At 42.6% G+C, this 21815-nt stretch overlaps 1 protein-coding gene across 2 annotated transcripts; it reads left to right on the top strand.

The window, feature by feature from the left end:
* Positions 1–552: 552 nt before the first annotated feature.
* mms19 (MMS19 homolog, cytosolic iron-sulfur assembly component) lies at positions 553–21773 on the top strand. Of its 2 annotated transcripts, none has more exons than XM_069156104.1 (31): positions 553–640; positions 1084–1132; positions 1791–1891; positions 2045–2130; positions 2285–2359; positions 2782–2851; positions 4531–4659; positions 4795–4856; positions 7596–7682; positions 7801–7875; positions 8898–8975; positions 9480–9618; positions 10666–10820; positions 11027–11105; positions 11720–11845; positions 11934–12015; positions 12133–12230; positions 12448–12606; positions 13014–13169; positions 13389–13488; positions 13719–13821; positions 14821–14898; positions 14984–15110; positions 15219–15325; positions 15639–15695; positions 15784–15970; positions 16094–16176; positions 17129–17293; positions 18370–18429; positions 19122–19222; positions 19694–21773. In XM_069156104.1, the coding sequence occupies exons 1-31, from the start codon at positions 553–555 to the stop codon at positions 19722–19724; spliced, it is 3093 nt and encodes a 1030-aa protein (XP_069012205.1). In that variant the 3' UTR covers positions 19725–21773. The 2 variants fall into 2 exon arrangements, with proteins under 2 accessions (XP_069012205.1, XP_069012204.1); XM_069156103.1 differs by having other exon boundaries at positions 14818–14898.
* Positions 21774–21815: the final 42 nt, after the last annotated feature.

The raw sequence follows: 21815 nt of genomic DNA, 5'->3' as shown, positions 1-21815 counted from the left end.
AGCGTTGAGCTCGCGACACCGAACTTTTTACGCCTGCGCGTGAGCACGCCGGAAGGTGTTGTGTTCACTTACCTCGGGAAGAAACGCACTCACGAATGAACGCGTCGGCAAATACATGTGAAACTGACCGAGGTATTATATACCTAGTACATACAGCAACGTTTTTTTTTTGTTGTTGTTGTTGTTTTTTAAATGAGTATATCTTTTGTATTGATACTGTGTGGGAATTCATGAAACCGTGGCTCAGTGACGAGGGTCGACTGTGTTTGCCCATGAATATCGCAGTTTGCTAGTTGAACTCTTAGTAGTATTTTGGAATTCGGACAGTACTTGAATGCAGCACCAAACAATAAACGTTAAGGGTTTTTTTTCAACGTTCAACAAACGTTTACATTGAAAACAACTTGAAAGTAATTATTATTGATTTATCCGTTGATGGCCCTTTATAAAAAAAAAAATTAAAAAAAAACATCATGTCAAATTATTGACTTTTGAGTTTCACCCGAAACTTTTCGCGCATGCGTGGTTTCAGTGTAGTCACAGAGGTCCACGATGGCTGCGGACAGTAGCTTGCTGCTGTGTCTGGTGGAGGAATTTGTCTCCGGACTACAGGACAGCAAGGCAAAAGACGCAGCGAAAGGTATCGAAACGCTCCACGTTGTTTAAACTCGACGCATTTAAAGCGCAGTCTCGTTTGACAGAAACGCCGTCGATGCTGCCGAGAGGCGTTGAAAGGATGCAGCTAACTTTAGCACCACAACATCCTGTGTGTTAACCACGAGCACACACGAGCTGTGACATCGGTTTGCTCCTTTCGTCGCCGTAACAGCGCGTCCTGAGAGCATACCTCGTGTTTTACGGTATTGTCACGGTCCTACATCTCAACATAACGCCGCTCGTTAGCTGCTGTGTTTGTGAATGGACCCTGTAACCTTTGAACCCGCCGGTGCTGCAGCTGCTACACACGACTTAGTGATTCTCCACGTGTGTTGTTTGTCTTTGGGTATCTTGTCAGTTTTTTGTTGTTGTTGTTGTTGTTGTTGTTTTTAAGCTACAGTCCACTAAACCTGGCTTTTTGTTCAGGTGTCATAGATGGACAGTTTACAACACTGCAGCTGGTGGAAGCTCTCGGGTAAGATGTCAGCAACAAACACGATCATCACGTAAACAAAAACAAAAGCTATAATATCATTTTCACCTCTGGTTGATGCTCTTTGAGTTGAAGACACGGGAAGTGCTGTGAATAGAAAAGGAACCAGGTTTTAGTTGAAAATTATAAGAAATGTAATCGTGCCAATATTATTCTTAATCAAACCACTTTAAGATACCTGTATTATATTTTGGGCTTTTGCTCGGTTAAAGATAAGGTTCTTCAACATGGATAAAATCCAAGACCACAATATTTTTTTGCCAAATACTTAGAAATAATGTGACAATGTTGTAGCGATGACTGTTGGGGCTTTGTTAAAATATTTACACTGAGATTTTTTAATTAATAATCAGTAGTAATTTGGATATAATAACACAATAGGTGAAGGCAGAAACAATAGAGCAGCTAAAGCTGCCTGCTAAATTCAGAATCTTACATCTGTAATCCAGCCATTGAAGCCAGGAAAAGACAACACTTTAGATCTCCAATATCTAGTCTCACATCACGTGTCGATATAGTGTCGACATATTTCCCAGACCTTGTTACAGGCTTTATTTAAAACACAGCCAGAGTTGCTCATTCATTAATATTTAACAGTAATTCACGTTTTCATTTCCTTTCCTTTCCTTTCCTGCTGTAGACTCAGTCTGACCAGTTCTCAGCCGCACACTCGAGCCCGAGGAGTCCAGCTTCTCTCTGAGGTTTTACAGGAGTGCTACGCAGGGCTCACGGAGAGAGAAGGTACACCTCGTCTTCCTCCTCTTTACTCTTCGGTAGCAAAACTATCAATACTGCCGAATCGAAATAACTGCGATTTGATTGTCAGTTCTTTCGCAGTTTTATGTAAACATCGATCTTTAAATCAGCTCGTCTCTCTATGTCGCTCCTCCACAGTGGAAGTGCTCATTTCATTTTATGAGAACCGTCTTAAGGACCATTACGTCATCACACCGCCTGTTTTACAGGGACTCAGAGCGCTGGTGAGTCCATCTGTTTTGCTTTTTGTCTTTGTGTTGGCATATTTGCGAATCATTTTGAGAAGCTTCAGATGTGATAGTAGTGACTAACATTGTGTATGTGTGTGTTGTGTGTTGTGTATTGTGTATGTATGTGTGTGTGTGTGCCTTTTTTCAGACAAAATGTACAACGTTGCCTCCTGGCTCCGCTGTGTCCATGCTGAGGTCTTTGTTCCAGGACGTTCATGTACAGGTGAGACTGACATCATTATATTAAAGATATTTAATTAGCATCTTTTATTGTGAGGGATAAATACAATGTTAGATTTAAGTTTAATGGGGAGGACCAATGACAACCGATCAACAGAAAGGAAATAAATTGGCATGAAAGGTTTCTATTTGTCGCTGGCTTTAGCTGCATGTTTAGATGCACAGCAGCAGTGTCACTGACTTATCTAATGTGACAAACTCTCTCTGTAGTCGTAATATATTCAAACCCACACACGCACGCAATATTTGACCACACTTGTCAGGGAGTGTGGTGATGTTCTTGTTTCTTCTGCAAAGCACTTCTTCTTTTATGTTTAATTATGTTTTGTAGGCAAAGGTGACTCATTAAATGTTCCTGAGGCCTTTGCGTGTTAGAGCTCACACGATGTGTTTATTCCCCTCCAGTCCCTGATGCTGACAGAGAGAGCCTGTGTCTACAACATGCTCATCAACCTCATGGAGACCAGAGAGGCCGGTAAGAGATAAAAGAGTGAGGCAGATGGTGGAGCAGGTTGCTCAGCAGTTGTGGGGTTGGTGGTTCAATCCCCGGTTCCTCCTGTCTACATGTTAAAGTGTCCTTGGGCAAGACACTGAACCCCAATATGCTCTCGATGGCAGACCTGTTGTTACTGGTGTGATGGCTGTAAATTACAAAGTGCATTGTAGAGCTGTGTTAGAAAATTTACTCAGAGGCTTGGTTCAAAATCAAGCATTTATTCTTGCAAGAAGGAGCAAATACATGAACCCGCAAAGAGAGGTGTCCAGCAGTGCTCCTAGATCTCCGCCGTAGGGCAGCTTTTATACAGTGTGACAAACAATTGACAGTCACCACCAATTCCTTTGTATCTGCTTTCGTATGGTAATTCACAAGATAAGGACACAGGGGAGTCGTCAATTAGATATGGAAAGTAAAACAAAAAGGAATCACTTGCAAATAAGACAGAAAACAGAAGAGACTTTCCGGAGCCACAATGCAAACAGAGGAAGAGACAAATATTTTCTTTCCATCAACCTGTTAAAGTAAAAAGGTGCGATATAAGTTGAGCCAGTGGAGCATTTCAAACTCTTAGACTGTAGTAGATGTGTAGGATGCAAATAGAGGGCTGACAGATGTGCAGCTGCACTAGTTCTGATGAAAGTAATCTAAAAGTAATAGTAATATTTGCTGTGTATCTCTTCAATTAAACAAAAATAAATAGTTGATTTAGAAGTAAATGTTTTACTTAGTAACTGATAAATCCCCCCAGGTCAAATATTTTCTGGTTGCTGGTCGCTTCTTTTCTTCTTTATTTGTTATTTCATAGAAGGAAATGAATCCTTTATCCAATGTTTAAATTAGGCAATCCTGAACATCATTGGAACCTCCAACCAACATCTTGAACAGATTCCTCAGACTTAGAGGAAGCAGTAGAAATGTTTTTTTGTTGTGTAATTCACAACATGGCTGTCTGTCCTATGTAAGACCTTGGACTCACTGCATGTGTGTTGTCGTAGGACATCTAGATTTTCTTTTCGGGGCTCATTTCAACAGGTCAGAGCAGCCACACAGCCTGTGTACAAACTCGTTTCTTGCTGCTGGCATCATCTAAAGATTAAGCATCTCATCTTTTTTTACACGCGTCAGTCCCAGCAAATACCGACAGGGAAAACATCAGTGATTATATGTGTACTCTATAATCATAACAGAAACCCAGAGTAGGCTCTAATTATATCATTTCAGTAATGTAACAGGTGAAGAGCAGTGTTTTCCGGTGCACTCTCCCTCCCTTTACCTGGAGAGTAAACAAAAATCACGTGACGGCTGTTTGGCCACAACTCTTCACTTGTCCGACCTCAGACAGTCGATGATCTTTATCAAAGGGAAACTCGGTATAGACCGATGGGATTGGCAGTAGCAGTGCTGCATCAGTCACACTACCTGTGTGGACACACACACACACACACACACACACACACACACACACACACACACACACGCACGCCAGCTGCAGCTGTACAGCGAGGTAGATGTCACGCACATACCGTGCAGACAGCGAGCTCAAGGCCTGAGGCCTTTGTCACTAGTCAAAACATGACATGTTGACCTTGTATGTCTACTGTCATGTAAAACTTGATAATAAAAAAAGAAGCCGTCTCTGCTTCACTTTTCCACAGAACTGAAGGGCTTGGGGGCCGACTTTGTGTTTGGTTTTGTCCAATCAATGGACGGGGAGCGGGATCCTCGCAACCTCCTGTTAGCCTTCCAGATCGCCAAAACCATCATTCACCGTGGATACAATCTGGGTGAGAGCACATACGCCATCCTCTCGTTGTTTCCTCTGTATCTCTGTCCCCCTCTCACTTTTTTCTCACCCTTTTACCGTCCAACTGCTTCTGAAAGTACTTTGCCTCCCTTTCATTTCCTGTCTGCTGCCTCAGGTAAATTCACAGAGGAGCTGTTCGAAGTGACGTCCTGCTATTTCCCCATCGACTTCTCCCCAGTAAGTCTGTGTTTACGCAGCTGGTTTGGACCAAGAACTGACGACAGTAGACAGAAATGTTATCACCGACTTCCTGTGACCTCAGACAAACTGTAGAGAACAATAATACAGTGATTGCATCCTTGTCTGCTCGCACACAGTTGGCATGTCTCCGTCACGGAGGATCATCAGATTGTCTAATTAGATCAGAGCAGAAGAACATATGATGCACATTTCACAATGTGTATTAATAACAAATCAAATCAAAAACGCCTTATCATCCTAAACCCTGATGACATACAAAGACATACAAAGAGCATGACTTCTAATGCTGTAAACTGAATCATGCACTCATGTATTAGTTGCACTGAAATAAGAAACTATTTTAAATTAGCACCCTCTGAAGACATGAACCTTCAAGGGTCGGATTAATTAAATAGATATTATCGTACAGCTACATAAATATATAAAGTTGAGCATGTTATTATATTTTGAAGTTAAGATTTATTGACATTATTAATTCCGTCATTATTCAATGAATCACTTTATCCATGCAACATTGACATAGTTGCATTTCTTGTATTGTTCGACTATGTGTCCAAAATGTTAATATATGTGGTTTATTATAAAAGACCAAGAAAACCAGTGAAAATTTCACTTTTGAGAGGTTTTGTGCAAAAAAGGACTAACGGTCATAAATAGATAACGATTAACTGTCAAAGTAGCCAATGGGAATCAGTTTTATTGATTAACTTGTCAGTTATTTAATAAAATGGAAACATTACAAGGCAATAAGGGCAGACCGATTTCTGCACTTGTGTACAGTGGTGTGAAAAAGTGTTTGCCCCCTTCCTGATTTCTTATTTTTTTGCATGTCTGTCACACTTAAATGTTTCAGATCGTCAAACAAATTTAAATATTAGTCAAAGATAACAAGTAAACACAAAATGCAGTTTTTAAATGAAGGTTTTTATTATTAAGGGAGAAAAAAAAAAAATCAAAACCCACATTGCCCTGTGTGAAAAAGTGTTTGCCCCCTAAACCTAATAACTGGTTGGGCCACCCTTAGCAGCAACAACTGCAATCAAGCGTTTGCGATAACTTGCAATGAGTATTTTCCAGCTGTGGAGGAATGTTGGCTGACTCATCTTTGCAGAGTTGTAATTCAGCCACATTGGAGTGTTTTCCAGCACCAACCTCCTTTTTAAGGTCATGCCACAGCATCTCAACAGGATTCAGGTCAGGACTTTGACGAGGCCACTCCAAAGTCTTCATTTTGTTTTTCTTCATCCATTCAGAGGTGGACTTGCTGGTGTGTTTTGGATCATTGTCCTGCTGCAGAACCCAAGTTGGCTTCAACTTGAGGTCACGAACAGACGGCCGGACGTTCTCCTTCAGGGTTTTTTGGTAGACAGTAGAATTCATGGTTCCATTTATCACAGCAAGTCTTCCAGGTCCTGAAGCAGCAAAACAGCCCCAGACCATCACACTATCACCACCACCATATTTTACTGTTGGTATGATGTTCTTGTTCTGAAATGCGGTGTTACTTTTACGCCAGATGTAACGGGACACACACTTTCCAAAAAGTTCAACTTTTGTCTCGTCAGTCCACAGAGTATTTCCCCAAAAGTCTTGGGGATCATCAAGATGTTTTCTGGCAAAAATGAGACGAGCCTTAATGTTCTTTTTGCTCAGCGGTGGTTTTGGTCTTGGAACTCTGCCATGCGGGTCATTTTTGCCGAGTCTCTTTCTTATGGTGGAGTCATGAACACTGACCTTAACTGAGGCAAGTGAGGCCTGCAGTTCTTTGGATGTTGTTGTGGGGTCTTTTGTGACCTCTCGGATGAGTCGTCGCTACGCTCTTGGGGTAATTTTGGTCGGCCGGCCACTCCTGGGAAGGTTCACCAGTGTCCCATGTTTTCTCCATTTGTGGATAATGGCTCTCACTGTGGTTCGCTGGAGTCCCAAAGCTTTAGAAATGGCTTTAGAACCTTTTCCAGACTGATAGATCTCAATTACTTTCTTTCTCATTTGTTCCTGAATTTCTTTGGATCTTGGCATGGTGTCTATCTTTTGAGGATCTTTTGGTCTACTTCACTTTGTCAGGCAGGTCCTATTTAAGTGATTTCTGGATTGAGAACAGGTGTGGCAGTAATCAGGCCTGGGTGTGGCTAGAGAAATTGAACTCAGGTGTGATAAACCACAGTTAAGTTATGTTTTAACAGGAGGTAGCAAACACTTTTTCACACAGGGCCATGTGAGTTTGGATTTTTTTTTCTCCCTTAATAATAAAAAACCTGCATTTTGTGTTTACTTGTGTTATCTTTGACTAATATTTAAATTTGTTTGATGATCTGAAACAATAAGTGTGACAGACATGCAAAAAAATTGGAAATCAGGAAGGAGGCAAACACTTTTTCACACCACTGTATTTGTGTCTTTCATCAGTATATTCAGAGTAAATCATTCATTGGTCTCTTTCTCATCGCTCAGTTCATATCTGACAGAATGCAAATCACTGAACTGATGTTGCGACTAAATGTCAACATATGTAGTTTCGACCCGTTTTACAGGCACAACCTGGTAGTTTATCACAGTACATCAATCATTTAGAAGCTTTGACAGAAAATACATTCAGGCTCTATGAAGTCTCTTGTTGGTGATCATTACGTCTGTGCAGACTGCTCAGTGTTTTAAAAGTCTCACAATCTCTCCCTGCTTCCCCCCCCCCCTCCCCCCACACACACACACACTCAGCCTCCCAATGACCCCCACGGCATCACCAAAGAGGAGCTGACCGAGGCGCTGCGGGCCGTCCTCGCCGGGACTCCACAGTTTGCGGAGGTAGGACGGTATCAGTTAACATCCACCTTTTTAGGTTTTGGAACGATTTTGTGACCCGAGAAGAGTCGGCCGTAACGATTTAAAACGGACTCTTATTTTTTTTACCGCACTCCTACAGTTTCTGTTACCTCTCATCATCGAGAAGCTGGACTCAGACGTCCAGAGCGCGAAGCTGGACTCGCTGCAGACTCTGGTGAGAAACCCATCTCAAAAATTGTTCTAAACATTGGACTGACAATTTCCCACCATGTACTGCCCACTGCAAAAAGTCTGTATTGGAAAATGTGAATAATACACACCTGATGAGTCTCTTAAAGGTCCCATACTGTAAAAACTCCGATTACTGTTTCTTTTTTGACTAGAAAGCAGGTCTGAGTGCTGTACAAATTCTTTGAAAGTATCAAAATTAGTCTGCAGAGAAATGCACACAGCGGGTATTCAGCAACGATGCTCTTTGGACGACCCATTTGCACTTCTTTTACTTGATGTCACAAACTCAAGGTCATATCATCTGTTCGCCCTCATCACGGCCCACTGTCCGACCTTTTATGATGATGAAAACACTAAACTCATTCTGTCATGTGGCTACAAGACCAAAGAAAAGCTGTGGTTGGTCTGGGAGTGTGTGGTGGCGGGGTGTGGTTAGCTCAGCTGCACGGGGTAGAGAGTGGGAGGAGTGGTTCAGGGAACGGTGCCGGGAAGGTGTGATGAGCACAGCTGAGCTGGATGTGAACTGATGAGCTCTCCCCTATAAAGGGGAGCAGGGAGAAGGAGGCGAGGGAGAACGCGGTTGCACAGAGACATTGGTGTGTGGGCCGGGCAAATAAAAGCAGTTTGCACCCGAGCGTCTGACTGAGCTCCAAGGAACCCCCACGGTAGCTCAGACGTGCTACGGAGTGCACCACTCAGAAAAGAATCAGCCAATCAGAAGAGAGAATCATTGATATCAATGTGACTTACAGACACAAAACAGGCTTGTTGGTGGAGCTCCAGAGGGGAGATGTAAAACTATACCGAGGTGTTTTTCTGTACTTAAAACTACAAAAATAAATATCTTCTTATGGAAAATAAGGCTGCAAATAAAACAGCTAGATGACAACTAGAGTGGAGCCGCTGAGAGGACCAGAGCAGGGAGTCATATGTAAAACCTATGAAGGTGAAGCAGTGTGTTGCTGTAAAAGTTTATTTCTTCGCTCACCACACTTTATTTTTCAGACTGCTGGTGTGTCACAATATGAACACAAGGACTTGGCCGAATTCCTCGAGGGACTGTGGGCGTCCATGCGCAGAGAGGTCTGTCTGAGATCAGTTTATAATCAAGCAGCAGCAGTGCTTGTGTGTGTGTGTGTGTTTGGTGTCTTAGCTTTGTTAAATATTTATCCATCTTTTTGAGTGTTTTTTTTTGTGGAGCCAAAATTCAACTTGTATTAGTATTTTTTCACCTCGAAGAACCGGCTGTCATTTTAAGACTTGAAGACTATCAGCTTTAAACTCTGCAGTGTTTATTCCATTAGTTTGTGTTGTTTGTCCATTTTGAAATTCTGCTTTTGTAATTACGATTTATGGCTCCAAGATGTTTAAAAATGTCTCCTTCTTCTAACTATAGAAATAATCAACAATATATCACTGTTTTTTTGAGACTGAAGGCAAGTTTATTATACAGTGAAATCCAACAAATCAAATACAGAAATGCATGAAATGAACCTTCTTTTGACTAATGTTGGACCACCAGAGTGAACAAACTTCCTGCGGTCGCCTTCATGAGGTTAAACGAGGCTCTTGTTTGTGTCGCTGCAGGTGTTTCAGACTTCCAGTGAGAGGATCGAGTCTGCAGGCCTCGCTGCTGTAACTGCACTCACTTCCTGTCTGTCTCGCTCAGTCCTCAACTCCGACTCTGATGACTCACTCGGCACCTTCCTGGAGCTCGTTCTCAGAGGTGAAATGGAGCTTCAATGCACGTGCATGATCAAAATCTGAATTAAAACAAAAAACATTTTGCTGCAGGGATGGAAAAGTTACGACAGGAAACCCATTTTTTTTATTCTTATACCACAGTGTCTATGTTTGTTTCTTGAATTTCAGCAGCTTTACTCCACCCTGATGTGTCATGTTTAAATATACAGTGTTACCCTCGGTGATGGTTGGGTTTCTCCTGAAACTTATCAGTCGCAATTTTACAGTCATTTTAGGTCATATGCATATAAGTGGCTATTACAAGCATAAATGTAAAAGCTATAATGAATGAGAAGAGAGTCTTAACTCTAATTATCTGATACTGTCTTGTTCTGGGGTTGATGGTACAGTATCAGTCATTCTGGGCGTTTTTACACCTGAAAGTCTGGACTGAAGTCCAAACCAAGTTTTGTTACATTGTACACATTTTTGCAACGTTGCAATTTTGGGGGCGCATTGAAGAACTTTGCATCATTTGTCAGCGCCAACGTGGGCTGCAGCTCCCTGATTGGTTTGCAGACAGGCATGCGTCTGACATCAGCGTGTTCAGTTCAGCATGTTCTGTTTGAAAGGAGAAAAATGAATGAACAGACTATTTGATTATTTCTATTGAGGTATTACTGCCGTCATACCAAAGTACAGTTAAGTAATTTGTCCCCTCCTCTTTTCATCTTCTTTTGTTTCATCGCTAGCCTGGCTTTACTTCCTCTAATTTGTCCAGCAATCCAAACTAGTTTTTTCACCCTGCAAACAAACCAAACTATGGTTCAGTTTGATGCAGACCACCTCTTTGAGTCCAACTAAACTTTGGTCTGGACCGTTCACCTTTCACACCTGATATTTTTGTTCGGACCAAACTAAAACTCTGCAGGTCTGGATCAAACAGGGAAGGTGTGAAGACGCCTTACAAACATCAGCAACACCACAGTGTTTCAGTGGTGGTGACTTTAATAATCAGTCCAGAGCTGTGAGACACGTTCAGTGGTCTTTTTAAAAAATTTTTTTTACTGAAAGCGTGATGTTGTTCCAGACTGCAAACATCACCTGTGTGAGCCGGACTTAAAGCTGGTGTGGCCCAGCGCCAAGCTGCTCCAGGCCACATGCAGCGCCTCCAACAGGGCGAGCCACATCATAACAGCTGCCGTCATGCCCTCTCTCGTTGAGCAGTACAATGACAGAACAGAGGTAAGAAATGTTTTTGGATTTTTAATACGAGCAGGTTTTATGATGGGGATATTAGCGGTTTTACTGTTGTTGTATTGTAACCATCCGAACTGTACATTTTTTTGGTTTCAGTTTTATTCACATTAGTGTTGTTTTACAGTCATATTCATAAAATGAATGTTGTGTTTGACGCCATCCGTTCTGATAATCATTTCCTCTCTGAGCAGTGTTCCCACAGACGCACACTGCTGGAGGTGGTCCAGAGATTCATCCAGTCAGTAAAAGTCTGCCAGCCTTCCGACAACGGTGAGTTCAGAGCCTCAAACACACCTCCTGACTGGTCCCGGCTGGTCCCGGCTAGTCCTGTCTGGTCCTGTCTGGTCCCGGCTGGTCCTGTCTGACACCCTCTGATCACACAGCTGCATCTCCTTCAACTTTAACACCAACAAATAGTGATCAAACTCTTTAAATTCTACCGTATCATTTGTTTGTTTCAGATTTGTGTCTGAATAAAGTAATTATTTCCTCGTGATGTATGACTTCATCGCTGATATTTTGGACCACTGTTCTGTGTGTTTGTGTCTAAATCTGAAACATCCCATAATATAACAAAAGACAGAAGAACTTACTGTATTTTAATTATGACATTTTTACACTATAACCAACTTGGAAAATATCACAGTTTCACGATTATCATCATCAGTTCAAATGAGCCTTAAAGGACCAGAAACAGAAGGAAATCCAAATTTCTTCACTGTTGTTCATTCACCCCACTGTTGACATTAAACATGAATTTTGCAGATGTTTAGTTTCTAGCTGTTTATACTGTTAAAGTCAAAAACAATTATTTTTTTTATTTTTTTTTTAAATGGACGAGAGAATTTCTCCTAAATCATTAGTTTCCTGTGTCTTCTCTTCAGATGAGAGCGTGTTTTCATCCTTCCGAGGGTCTCTGTGCAGCGTCGTCTTCTCGGCGCTCTCTGAGACTAACTCCAGTCTGCAGATCACTGCCGCCTCCGTGCTCACCTCACTGGCACAGCAAACAGGTGAGACGACACAAACCCTCAAATTTACAACCTATACCCGAGTCCGTTGTTTTTGCTCCACATATTCTAAACGCTCTCTCCGCCTCAGGTCTGCTGTCAGACTGTGACATCCAGCTGGCCGTGGATCACCTGACCAGGCTGCTGCTGGCGGAGGAGGACGACGGAGTCAGGTCAGCTCGTGGGGTCTTTCCTCTGTCACCTATTTGGTTCCTGTTTCGTTTCATCTGTTGCAGTTTAAATAACGATAAATCTCATCCGTCATGTGTCCGTTCTGTTTTGGCCTCCAGTCTCGCTGTGGTGGAGTGTGCCGGAGCCTTAGCAGAGCTGCACCCGGCAGCCTTCATCACTAAACTCATCCCGAGACTAAAGAAGGAGATATTTTCTGGTGAGCAGACACAAAAAAAAAAAATCGAATTAAGAAACTGCAGAGAAACTCTACAGATATTTATAATTGTACCAGCAAAACATAATCATGGATGTCTTTCGATTTTTCAATATATAAGAAATTAAATTAAGTACAACATAACTGATGTTTTTTTCTTGAGTTTACAATCTGCATGAACGGACCTGACGAAGCTTGTCCTCTCCTCTTCTCTGTTCAGAGCCGATGGATCGAGACCCCAGAGATGCCTCCGATCTACATTCCCATCATGCAATGCGTCAGCGGTGTTTGTCCGCTCTGGCTGCGGTGTCCGTCCAACCCAGTGTTGTCCAGGAGAGCACACCCGTCCTGCTGGACGTCCTCAGTTCAGCACACACAGGTAATCTGTCGGGAGAGATGCTTTTTGACTCGTTTTTTTTTCTAAATTGTTTGGTGGAAGTCAACTTTTTATATTTATAGATTAGAATTGTAATTCAGCTCAGACTGTAGAGACATGGTTTTGGAACATTTTCTCACACGTGGTGCAAAGCAGCGGCAAACACAACAAAAGTGTCTTTGGTAGTTTTAGACAGGTGCATTTGTCATTTTCTTGTTGTTGTTTAAATAGCAAATGTACACGCTCCATCAGTTCACCCACGGAAGAGTTGGTTTTATAGGTGTGATCAGGCATATCGTTGGTGCAGCGTTATCTTGAGGGAGTCTCTTATCGTTCACGTACAGATTTTAGAAATAAAGAAACCAAACTAGCTTCAGATGAGCGACTCCGTTTTTTGTCGTTAATTTCAGGTAGCGTCAGTTTTTGTCTGGAAGACGTGGTGCTGGCGTGCCGCAGCCTTCAGAGGATAGCAGAGCAGGTTCAGGACACCGAGGAGACAGGACGGTGCTTCCATGATGTCATCATCCCGCGCCTGCTGTCTCTGGCGCTGCAGGCAGCTCTGCAGGGTGAGCAGACCATCAATACAATTTATAATACTTTCCTCTTCCTGTTTCATCATAACCCTTTATTCATCAAAGCTAAATCTATCCAATTTTACTAACAGGGATTTGATTGGCTGACCTTCCTCTCGCCTCTTCACCCACATTGTAAAACAAAAAAGTAAAATGTGTGAATTATTTGTGCTGGAATTAAAAAATGTTGCACTTCCTGTTTCTGTTGCGCAGGTGAGGTGACATCTGGTCCTCGTAGTCCTCTGACGGAGGAGGCCGTTCTGTCTGCTCTGTTTCCCGTCATCAGTACTTCCTGCTCCCGGCTGCAGCCCACGTCAGTCCACTTACCAACATATTAATGTCGTCTTACCTCATGTAAATGTGGACTGATGTACTGATCAGTGTCACACTGAGACAGTAGAAGACTCTATTTTCACACCCGCAGATCTGAATGTGACACAGTTTTTTTTTTTTTTTTTTTCCAGTCTGTTTCCTTTAACTTTTATTTGCTTTCACTCTGAGCGTTTCTCATGAAGTGTGTGTGGTTTCCTTTGATGTCGTCAGGTTGGCGAGACAGACGGCGTCGCGGGCCGTCTCTCTCTTCCTGGATGGCGACGTCTCCTTTCTGCCCGACAACTCCTTCCCTTCACACATCCGGCTGCTCAAGGTGTGTTTTCTTTGTGTTTGAACAAATATGTGTGTCACCAGATGTCATAAAATGTTCATCATCATCTCTAAAAGAATACATCATTGTCATTGAAAGCCATTTTAAGAATCCAATTATTTTCTATTTATTGCACATGATTGATGACAGTCAGTCCCTCCAGGAAAGTGCAGTCTTGAGGATGCCAATAATCAACACAAAATTCAAACAATCCTCAACAATATTTGCGGGAGCTTGAAATTTGGCAAAATTCTTCTTTCCAAACAAAACTTATTAACAAAAATAATCCTCATCTACAATCGGCGCGACTCGACTCCGTCTCCTCTCATCAGCAAAATAAACGTTGTGCTTGTTAATTGGAAAAACCCGAACAAGCGGAAAAGCCGGAAGGGACGACGGGCATTGTGAGAAATGTGGTCTTATTATTAAAATGAGGAATACTAAATGTTGAATTTAGTTTATAGATACCGCCAGCACTTTGAGACTGCACTTTGTTTTTGAATTAAACAGCATCTGAGGCTTTTATTTTGACAGCAGATGTAGCCTTTGTTTTCTATTTTACACTCAGTCTGTTTTGTAAAGCTGCGTCATTTTTATAATTTTTTTTTTAACTTTGAGCCCCATAAGTTCAATAAATGAATAAAAAAAAATATTAGAAATAGAATATTTCAGTGATGTATAACATGCTTATTATCACAGGAAGTGATTACATATTACTTTTTTATCAGTGATATCAAATCTTTTTTTTTTTGTTTTCCTCAACTTGCAATTTCTTGTCCACAATTTTATTGCTAAAAACTCACTTAAAACCCAGAAAATTACATCACACTCTTTGAAGAAATTCCACCAAAAATCAAGCATTTTTGATCAAAAGAATTCAGCGAAATGCTGGCGGGACTGGAAAGCAAATCCCTGCTTTATGTTATGGATTTGCACCACTGTATTATGCCACCTGTTACTTGGAAAGTGGGATCATTGAGGCTTGCACCATTTTCCCAGCAGCAGCAGCAGACGGATTCATGGAGCCAGTCCCAGACGGTGTGTCTGCTGATGGGCTGTGTGTGTTCGTTACCTCGCAGCGTGAGTCTCAACCTCAATCTGGCTTTACTTCACATCCTGTCCTCGTTTGAAGTCCTCCGAAGCTTTATTCTGACGTGTCGTGCAGGTGGAGGTGCCGCAGATGGAGCGGCTGCTGTCGGAGCTGGAGGAGCTGAGCTGCACCTGCAGCCACCAGCTGTCATACACGTCTGCTGCAAAGTGCTTCGCCGGCCTGGTCAACAAGAGCCCGCAGGGTCAGACTTGAGTTTCTACACTTCTGTCAGAAGTCGGTGTTTGACTGAACTCGGAGCTTCACCTCATCGGTAACGAGCTGCTGGGATGTTTTCTTGTTTGTTCTGCAGGTGATTCTCTGGACGGCCTGATTCGGAGGACGATGGAGAGAGTGTGCAGCGAGTTGGACTCGACGTCCTCCTCTGTGCGCACTCAGGCCTTCACACTGATGATCTGGGTGAGAGTCACTGCAGATCCTGAATGATAAAGACACATTTAGTGCATGATACTGAACAATGGTGTCATCTTATTTCACCTGCTTTGCCATCGCTGACCCGTCCCTCCGGCACCCGTCTGTCCTCGTTCACATCCCTCCTTTTTAGAGCTGCTTTTAATGTGTGATTATGTCATGTGTATCCACTGCCGTTGGATTTAACTTGTACTGCAGTTCTTTCTGATCATTTTAACATGGAAAGCATCTTTGAGTATCATGAAAATCCCTCTATAGATAAAATGTATTGTTATTATAATTAAGTTGCTCTTGTCTGCAGGTTGCCAAGGCTCTGCTGCTGCGATACCACCCTCTGTTCACAGCGATGACCGACAAGGTAAATTTCTCTGAGTAACACCGAGCGGATTGTTTGTTTTACGCCGTATTATTCTCTCCATTCACTCTCTCCTCTGTGTGCTGCGCAGCTCTTCTCTCTACTGGAGGATGCCGATCTGGGTCCGATGGCAGCAGACGGCTTCTCTCTGCTGATGAGTGACTCCGCTGACGTCCTGAACCGCGGCTGCCACGCCGACGTACGCATCATGTACCGCCAGCGCTTCTTCAGCGAGAACTCGGCCAAGCTGGTGCAGGGCTTCAACGCCGCGCCGCAAGGTAGGAGGACGCGAAGGACTGGCTGTTAGACAACAATTTAAGGGAGAAGAGTTACTGTCTTGTGATTTCATACATCCAGTGGTTATCTTGGGTTAATTGTTTTATTGTTTGTGTCTCCACCAGAGAACAAGCCCAACTACCTGAAGGCTCTCTCTAACATCGTCAACAAGCTGCCCAAGCAGGTTCAAGTCACCGAGCTACCAGCGGTGAGCACGACGGAGCTGTTGTGGTCTCTGCAGAAACGAACCAAATAACTCAAATTGACTAGCGCCTGTCAGGGCCACATGATCACTCGTATTAAAATCAAGGACAAAGTCTCCGACCATAGACTGAATATAAAAGAGGACGTAGCTTCCATGTTGGAAATACAAGGTCAATGCGGAAATGCCTTAAGCTGCAATACTACAGAGGGCCTGTAGGGCTCGGCTCCAAAAAGGCTCTGGATCCATAGACTCCCATTCAACTTCTCTTATGAAATACAAAGTCTATACATCAGTCATTATGCTGTCATTTACTAAAGTCACTCTTTCTTATTAGTTTTCTGGAGGTCCATCTAAAAATAATCCCATCATTAATTAGATATTAGGCCTCAAAGAGAGGTATGTTTAGGGGCGTATCTGCTTGATTGACAGGCCTGTGGTGCAGTCCGTTTTCCAGTACAAGTAGGCGGGGCTATAGTGTCCTTGGGTTCCCAATCAGATCGAGTCAGAGTCACCTCTCGCTCCTCCCCAGCCCGTCCAAATACGGTCACTTCTGGCTCCAAAACAGCAAGATGGCGACGGTTTATGAGCCGGTGGGTGACGTCACGGTTGGTTGCTGCTTTGCTCTGACACATTTTTCATTCGGGACATCAGCTGCATCAAAACAAACGCTCCTACTTTCTCTCTCTACAAATGACAACGCAGCGTTACACCACAGAGCAGCAGAAACCGGCAATAAGGGAAATAAAGTCTGAGACACCGACAAAAAGAAAAAACTCTCAGAAAGATAGTTGTTCAACAGTTGTCTGAATAAGAAAAGATGAGAATTTGAATTTGACTGTTTTTATGTTGTTTTAGATTCATAAAGCTCCTGATTTCAGTTTAAAAAGGAAGAGCGTACCCCTTTCTGTAGAAACACGATCATCGGTGACGTAAAGTTGGTTTGTCCTCCTCACAGCTCCTCTCTCTGCTGCTGGAGGCCTTGACGTGTCCCGATCAGGGCGTCCAGCTGTCCACTCTGTCCTGCCTGGAGCCCGTCCTCATCAACCCGCCGCCAGCTCTCATCCAGCAGCTGGAGGCGTTGGTCAACAGGCTGCTGGCCCTCATCTGCAGTCCGACCATGGTTAGTGACACATCGCTATCACTGCCAGAGGTGGAAACTATGTACACTGACTCCAGTACTGTACTACAGTACAACTGTTGAGCTCCTTTACTTTAGTATTTCCATTTGATGCTACTTTTTACTTTATACATCCCACTACATTTCATAGGGAAATACTGTACTTCTACTTCTATTCTAATGAACTACATTTATTAACATGCTCCAGTTACTTTTTTAGATGAAGATTTTAAATGATGGATGATTTAACAACCTGTTAAAATACAACACTGTTACAGATTTAAACCTTCTGTTTCCAACCTTTTTCTCTTTGTCAAAAATCTGTGTAGTCGGATTTCAGATGTCCGAGTTGTTAACCGGTCATCCAAATAGTGATTTTTCTCTCTAAATTGTCCCATGGTTTCATAATAATGAACGTATCGAATGATCCAACATCTCAGCAAAAATCTAAGATTAGAAAAAAAAGTAAAAAAACGGAAAACAGATTTGTGGCTCAGAACTTCATTTTTTTCTTTTTTCCTGTCTCAGTAATGATCTGATGACCTCTCACATGTTTCTGCTGTCACTGGATATAAAACTGAATATAAAGCAGTTCCAACCAGCTCCACCTGCAGCAGCTACAACAGTAACATGCTGCTGACACACTGATGCTTCACTGTTAATTATCTAATGCTATCATATATGATAATACATCAGTCAGAGGGACCAAATTCAACTTTTATTTTAATACCGTTACTGCATTTTGCAACTAAAACCTCTTTATTTTGACTTAAGTAGGATTTTTCATGCAGGACTTTTACTTTTAAAGGAGTATTTTTACATTACCGTATTGGTACTTTCGCTTCAGTAAAATATCTGAACACTTCCTCCACAAACTGCTCATAAACGGTAAGAGTGCTTTTTGGGTGAAGCTCAGTGTCCCGGTCCTCAGGAGCACAGTGGGAAATGTTCTTCATGCTATTTAGCATAACCGCCCTTCATCTTCATCAGGTGGAGCTGCTCATTATATATCATAGACGTTTTGTTTTGTTGTTTTACTGGGAGGTCCTAACATGATTTTGTATTCCTTTGTTTTACAGAGCGTACGGATTACATCTCTGCGCTGCATCTACGCTCTCTCCCACTTCCCTGTACACGAGGTAAAGCTGAACGTTGTTGATGTTTGACAACTTTGTCTCTCAAAATCTTCTTCGAGTTTCCTGTTGACTCACATTTAAAGAGGAAACGTGGCTGGAACTTGCTAGAATTTAAATGGCAGATACTTTTCCATGATTTCCCTCATTGCCATCCAATAAACGCTGATTATTCAATGAAGCCTGTTATGACCGCTGTGACGAGCTTCACAAGTCATGATTTATTTTGTACGGCCAATTTTATAAAGCGAGGGCAGAGTGCAAAGTGCTCGACTCCACTGACTGAAAAACTGTACACGCGATCCATTTGTTCAGATCATTACTGTTCTCATATTTGTGCTGCTGAATCATGAACCCTGAAACTGTCACCTGAACAGTCGAACATTAGTGTCAGTCAGCTGCTGAAAGGAGCCCAGAGAGTCAGAGTTTATCAGTCTGTGGAGTCGACTTCAGTTGACAGTTCCTCATGAGCTTTCTTTACCAGATTGTATGAAGTTCTTACACTTTATATGTCGAAGATCAAATTTTTCACCCGCCATGAAATAAAACGAACTGTGCTCCAACATGTGAATACAGTTTTACCGTCTGTAGCTGCTGTTGTTTGCTCCTTTTTGTCATGTCATGCCATTTGCTGTAAAGGTAACATTGCAGTCAGGTTTCATGTCGGTACGTTTCCTTCTACCTCTCTGTGGTTGAAGGTTTTGCCGTTTCGGGCCCGAGTGCTACGAGCGTTGGCCCGACCTCTGGACGATAAGAAGAGGCTGGTGAGGAACGAGGCGGTTCAGGCCCGAGCAGAGTGGTACGGATCAGCTCCTACTGTTAAACACGGACTCTTGATTTCAGCTTGTTGCAAAGTCGGTTGGTCATGAGTTTGTGGAAAACTAGATGAACGAAAACATTTGGACGGGTTCAGCACCTACAGATGTGATGAAACAAATGCAACTGTTGAATGTAACTCAGTTAGTCTCCCCTTTATGTTTTAAGATGCTACAAATTATATCCATCTAAGAAAAAGCCTGAAAAATCAACAGTTAAATCTGAAGTAAAGAGACTCGTTGCTATGGAGATGTTGCATCGTCTCGCCTGGTTACTTACTTCATAATGTTGCAGACAGGAGAATTGCGAGTATTTTTTTCAATCTCGTCTTGAATCTTTGGTCTGAACTCTACTGAACTCACTTGTCAAGGTTAGAAAGTGCCAGGATTCACTCACTCTGTATTTATTGCTGATTCTCCATAACACGGCATCTCTGTCTGGTTTCTCCTTGAAGGTTTCTCTTAGGAAGTCCTGGAGGAAGATGACTTTACACCTCAAGTTCATCCAAATCCAGAGGAAACTGAACTCCAGGACCAAGTATGAAAGGTGTGCAGGGCACTCAACAGCTCCCTTTAATCATGTCAACTCTCCATCAACCCTCTGGATGTCCCAGCATCCCTCTACCCTTCCTCCTCACTTCCCTCACTCCTCTTCCTCCTCCTCCTCTTCTCCTTTACACTGAAATGTTTGTTTTAACTGTATGTTCATGAACGCACAACTAAGAGTATACGGACAGATGCAGTAAATCTGCCTGTGGAGCCTCGTCTAAGTTAAAAGAATAGTCGTCCTTCTCTCTACGTATGGGAGCGAATGTCACACAGAATTGAATGAAGACAATTCAATAACACCCCAGAAATGATTATAATCATAATAAAATTGACTATTTTTCATGTTTAGTAGATTCTTAATAACAAAATAATAAAACAACAAAGATCATTTTTTTGGGTTTCTTGCGACATTCTTACATGTTTAGAGTCCCGAAATTCAAACTGCCTCGAGTGCAGCTTCATTGTTCTCCGATCAGAAACGTCCGACAGGAGGAAACAATCAATAAGCTCTGAGGCTGCGCACGGACGATGTGCAGCACCGGGAGGTTCACGGAGTCGGAGGAAGGAACGACCTCAATGAGTAATCGATCGCGTGGTCAAAATCAGCACCTGTGCTACACATGCTTTTGTGTGCAGCGGTCCGCCATGTTTTATGATCCCGAAATTGGAGCAGAGAGCGCACGTCAAAGTTCGTGACAAATTATTGGAGAACAGAAAAGCAGCGGCAGGGAGAAAAATCTGGAGTAAAAGTGGTGGAGAGCGATGATTGTGTTTTTGTGGGTGAGAAACGTGTGCGTTGTCTTTGGAGTGAGTGAGTGTAATGGTAAATGGTCTGTACTTGTACGCTTTATCACCTTTTGGTCTCAAAGCGCTTTAACATGGTTTTTCCCATTCACCCATTCACACGCTAATGAGACAGATCACCGTGCAAGGTGCTGCCATCAGGAGCACATTCACACACCGATGGTTCACCATCGGGAACAACTTAGGGTTCAGTGTCTTGCTCAAGGACACTTAGGCATGTGGACAGGAGGAGCCGGGGATCGAACCACCAACCTTCCGATTAGTGTGCAACCCACAGTACTGTGTGTGTGTGTGTGTGTGTGGGGGGGGGGGGGGTGTAGTAGTAAAATTCATGGTGAACCGCTCCATGAATGTCAAAGGAAACTCACCGGATCGCGTGCCCATCCCGATGCAACGTTATTATTTTTTGGACCATTTGGAAACGCGAATGTCCTTCAAAACACGTCCAGACTCTTTATTGCTTCTTGAAGCTTTTTTTTTTTTTTTTTTTTTTTAAGGGTCTGTTACCAATTTCCAGAGTTTAACTCAAAAATGAAAGTGAGCCGTCTGTAACTCGGGTGCTGATTTTGATCAAGCAACGAAATGCGTAACATTTGCTCATTAGAGTTCAACCTTCCTCCTGCTCCGTGCTCGTCACGCAGTTTCACAACTTATCGATCCACTCTCATGAAGGTGCTGTCAGATGAAGACACGCACCCCTGTAGAGAGAAGGCAAACAGAGCGTATACTTTCTGAGGACATAAAGAGAATTAGGGCTGCTGGAAAAAAAACAAAAAAACAACCTCCTGATCCTCAGTACATGTAGAGCCGATCGAGATCACCGGTGAGCCAGCGGGCACCGACAGACCTTTATGCTCTCGTGTGGCGAATGTGGAACTGAGCAATAACGTGACTCATATCAAGCACTGACGTGACTGATATTTCAAGACGCATTTTACACAATTAAATATCTATGTCGCGCTTAATGTACGTTGAATTAAGATTGTTTTGTGAAGAGTCTGTCAAACATCTGCCTTGTATTCTGTCAGTATTTGATGCTACATATCATAGTTCATATTACGTCCTGTGGTTTGGTTGGCCGACTGTGGACCTCCACATCAACTTAATGCCAAGGAAATAAGACAATATTTAATGTCTAACATAAGATGTCATTAAAACTTTTCTTTGTAATTTACACAAAAAGCTGCTAATGTCGGTTTTTAACATTTCAAAAAATGATCACCT

Source organism: Embiotoca jacksoni, unplaced genomic scaffold (assembly GCF_022577435.1).
Source record: "Embiotoca jacksoni isolate LCO1_2020_lvr unplaced genomic scaffold, fEmbJac1.0.p SCAF_20, whole genome shotgun sequence".
NCBI classification, from domain to species: Eukaryota; Metazoa; Chordata; class Actinopteri; family Embiotocidae; genus Embiotoca; species Embiotoca jacksoni.
Note: the sequence above shows the minus strand (reverse complement) of the source record. Positions and strands in the feature narration are given on the sequence as shown.